This window comes from Tupaia chinensis, unplaced genomic scaffold (assembly GCF_000334495.1).
Source record: "Tupaia chinensis unplaced genomic scaffold, TupChi_1.0 Scaffold000134_1, whole genome shotgun sequence".
Taxonomy (NCBI): domain Eukaryota; kingdom Metazoa; phylum Chordata; class Mammalia; order Scandentia; family Tupaiidae; genus Tupaia; species Tupaia belangeri.
The window spans coordinates 182,534-186,563 of record NW_006159603.1 but is presented as its reverse complement, the minus strand read 5'-3'; the positions used below and the strand labels follow the sequence as shown (position 1 = coordinate 186,563).

Below are 4,030 nucleotides of genomic sequence, written 5' to 3'. Positions count from 1 at the left end.
ACGAACTGCAGTTGACTACATGGGAGTCCAGTGACACAGCCATTGCGCTAACTGCTGGCCCCCAAAATTTACTTTTTTTGACCCTGCTGGGAATGGGATATTGTACTTCTTTATACTTTTAGTTGGTTGGTTGTATAAAATAAAAAGCTAATTATTTTTGGATATTATGTTATAGTCACCCATTTCTGATTAAAAATTGAGTAAAACGAAAAGGTTTATTTCCATGTGAAGACTCCACCATATTAATTACCCTCTTATTTCCAACAAGGCAAATTTGATGAAACTTAATCCATTTTGACATTAATCTTGATTTTATAAATTCTTTTCACTATTAGGATTTTCCTTCACCATGAACACTCTGATGCTAAGTTGAAAATTAAACCTGAAGGCTCTCTCACACACAATACACACATAGGATTTCTTCCAAGTGTGGACAGTCTGGTGTATAATACAGTCTGAACTATAGCTAAAGCCTTTGCCACATTCCACACACCTAAAGGGTTTCTCCCCAGTGTGACTTTTCTGATGTCGAATTAAGTGGGCATTAACATGGAAGGCCTTTCCACATTCCTTACACTGAAAGGGTTTCTCTCCAGTATGGATTCTCTGGTGCACAATGTAGTCAGAACTACAGCTAAATGCTTTTTCACATTCCATACACTTGAAAGGTTTCTCCCCTGTGTGTATTCTCTGATGTCGAATGAATTTGGCATTGATGCTGAAGGCTTTCCCACATTCCTTACACTGATAAGGCTTTTCTCCAGTATGGATTCGGTGGTGATCAAGTAAGTTTCTTTTGGAAGTAAAGCATTTCCCACACTCTGTACATTCAAAGGGTTTCTCCCCAGTGTGAACTCTTTGAGGCTGTATTAGCTTTGTATTAACATTGAAGACCTTTCCACATTCACTACACTTGTAGGGCTTCTCCCCAGTGTGGATTCTCAGATGCTGCCGAAGCTGGGAGTTACACCTGAAGGCTTTACCACATTCATTACACTCATAAGGCTTCTCACCTGTGTGGATTCTCTGGTGCTGGATTAACTTCCCCTTCACGCTAAAGGCTTTTCTACATTCACTGCACTCAAAGGGTTTTTCACCTGTGTGGATTCTTCCATGTTGAATGAGTTTAGCATTATTACTGAAGGATTTCCCACATTCCTTACACAGAAAGGGCTTCTCTCCAGTGTGAATGCTCTGATGCTGCCGAAGTTGGGAGCTACACCTGAAGCCTTTCCCACATTCAGTACATTTATAAGGCTTCTCTCCAGTGTGGATTCTCTGATGCTGAATTAATTTTGCATTCACATTGAAAGCCTTCCCACAGTCATTACATTCATAAGGTTTCTCCCCAGTGTGGACTCTTTGATGAGTAATATATGCAGAACTGCAGCTGAAACCATTTCCACACTCCTTGCACTGATAGGGCTTCTCTCCTGTGTGGACTCTCTGATGCCTGCTTAGACTTCCATTGACACGGAAGGCTTTCCCACACACCTGACACTGATAGGGCTTCTCCCCACTGTGGATTGTCTGATGTGTGATGTAATGGGAACTGTAGCTGAAGCTTTTCCCACACTCCACACATCTGAAGGGTTTCTGCCCACCATGAAGTTTTTGATGCCAAATTAATTTTGCATTAATGCTGAAGGCTTTGCCACACTCTGTACACTGATACAAATTCTCCCTACCGTGGCTTTCTTGATGGTGATTAAGTTGAGAGTCACACCTATAGGTTCCCACTAATTCTTCACATTTTATAGGTCTTTCTCCAGTAGTAATTATTTCATGCTTATTAAGTTTTGTATCAAAGTGGAAGGCTTTCTCCTGTCCTGTACACACAGGGGGCTGCTCTCCAGTGGAGGTGATATGACACTGATGCAAGTTTAGACTATGACTAGAGAAACACTCCTCCTTGGTGCCTGTTTCACCTTCCACTGTTCCATCAACAATGCTACTGTTTTCCTCCTTCACACTTCCTGCGTCAAGTAATTACCAGTCTGGATATAAATATCTACAGTCCAGAGGACCTGGGAGCCTATTTCTGTCCCAGTAGCTAGTGGAAATGGGCCCCCCATATCACCTCCTCCCTCCAGATGTGCGATCACAGCAGGTTTGAGAAGCGGAAAACCCAGGGAGGCCACATTCCCGTAATTCTCCAGCATCACATCCCTGTACAGGGCCCTCTGTGCAGGAGACAGGTCATCCCATTCCGTCTGAGTGAAGTACACTGCCACATCCTCAAAGGTCACCAACTTCTGAAACAACAGGTTCCTGCTGCCCCAGGGCCAATTCCATGGCTCAGGCCCTAAGTGAGGGGCAGAGGGCAGTATAAGGGCTGGGGGAGGGAGCTTGTGATGGTCATAAAATTAGTAACGAGGGAAACATTTGAGGAAAAACACCAGGAAAAAACTCATACTATTTTTTATACTTCTAAAAGATAACATAAGCCAGGCTGAAATGGTCATGCGTGCTCATTTTACTTCTATATAGTTACATATATCCGGGACCAGGTGGAAGTGAGGGCCTCCGCAGTGGGCAGCTCCGCCGAAAGTCATATTTTTTGACATATTTTTTTTCTGTGTAAAAAAATGCATCATGTGGGACCAGCAGTAGGCATAATGGCTCTGTCAATGGACTCCCATGAAGTCGACCACGTTCTGAGTCCCAGACCTGGTGGCTTAAACTCCCGCCAGACGTGTGTACATGCGTGTCCAAAATCCTGAAAGGAGAATGGTGGAGAAGGGATTGCAGTGTGGCCATCCCCCCTGGGGGGTGATTTCTCACTTTCTGTCTCTCTGTCTCTCTCTTTCTGGCAAGCACATGCACCCTACAGCAAAAACCTCTAAAAAAAAATGCATCATAGCTTTTCAGACAACCCAATATATCATTTGCTTGATCAGTAGCATTTAAAGCTAAAGTATTTAATGAAATCTTATTAATATGTTTGAAATTGAACACCTTTAACAATAGAATATATTTGTATTTTGATTTTACAGTGCTAATATCAATGAAGAATACAAAATAGCCACTGGAATTATTATAGTTCTTTCTGATCACTCGTATCGCCTTTGGTTTTCATCTCCCCCAAAACTTTTTTTTAAAGAATTTGTGTATCAGCATGCATTTGTTCACAAATAGATAATCAACTTTTCTTGTAGTATTGCTATTATTCTGAGCCAATATAAATTTAGACCAGAGCAAAATAATTTGGCATTTCCATAGTATTAAATTTACTAAATATATGATATCTATTAAGGATATTAAAATGTTGCCTGTAGTGCATAGATCCATTATTTCCAGAAGTTTCTATAGATTTCATGGCCATATACTTGAAAATCACAGTGTAGCCTTCATAGGAGTTTTTAGCTCTTTTTAGTTTTGTTTTAATACTGGGTTATCAAAAAAACTTGACACATTTTGGCATAGAACAACAGAAAAATACCTTATGACTTTTTTGATGACCCAATATATGCTATAATCTAATTTAGCTACATTTGACAGCTAGTCCTGGCAAATACTCCACTTAATTGCCAATAAAGAAAATAGTCGTGTATCTATAATTTGTGGAGTGAGGAGGAAGCAGAATAAATGTTTCAAACTTGAGAGGGTGCAAATAAAATTGGTTTCTGTTTCCCAGGAGTAGTATAAATAATAGATTTAACCCTACATCATGAACCAGAAGTTTCTGAGAATGAATGTTGTTTTTAGGAAATAAGTGCTTGGGGATGCATCTCTTAGGTCACTGGAGCACTGTTTAGAGCTCTGTAATGATAACACTAAATAAGTGCATTCTCTTAAAGGGAGGGATGGATTTTCTTAAACATTTAATTCTACATTAGCAGTGAAATACAGAGAGACTAACGTTGTTTCCTGCTGTGACTTAAATGTTTGAATGAATGTAAGCCTATTTGTCTACAAATTTTTATCAAGGCAAAACTTGTTTCAATCTTTAAGTAAGCTTTCTAATCTAATTTCTTTGTAACATAACACATTGAAAATACATGACTAGGTGCACATGGGATAGTAGATG

At 40.0% G+C, this 4,030-nt stretch overlaps 1 protein-coding gene across 1 annotated transcript in view; it reads right to left on the bottom strand.

Moving 5' to 3' along the window:
- Positions 1-331: 331 nt before the first annotated feature.
- Positions 332-4,030, bottom strand: part of LOC102487498 (zinc finger protein 23-like) — a 5,159-nt gene continuing 1,460 nt past the window's right edge. The window contains 2 exon segments of the mRNA XM_014586421.2: positions 332-366; positions 369-1,975. Of these exon segments, the coding sequence (XP_014441907.1) occupies positions 332-366; positions 369-1,975 (1,642 nt within the window).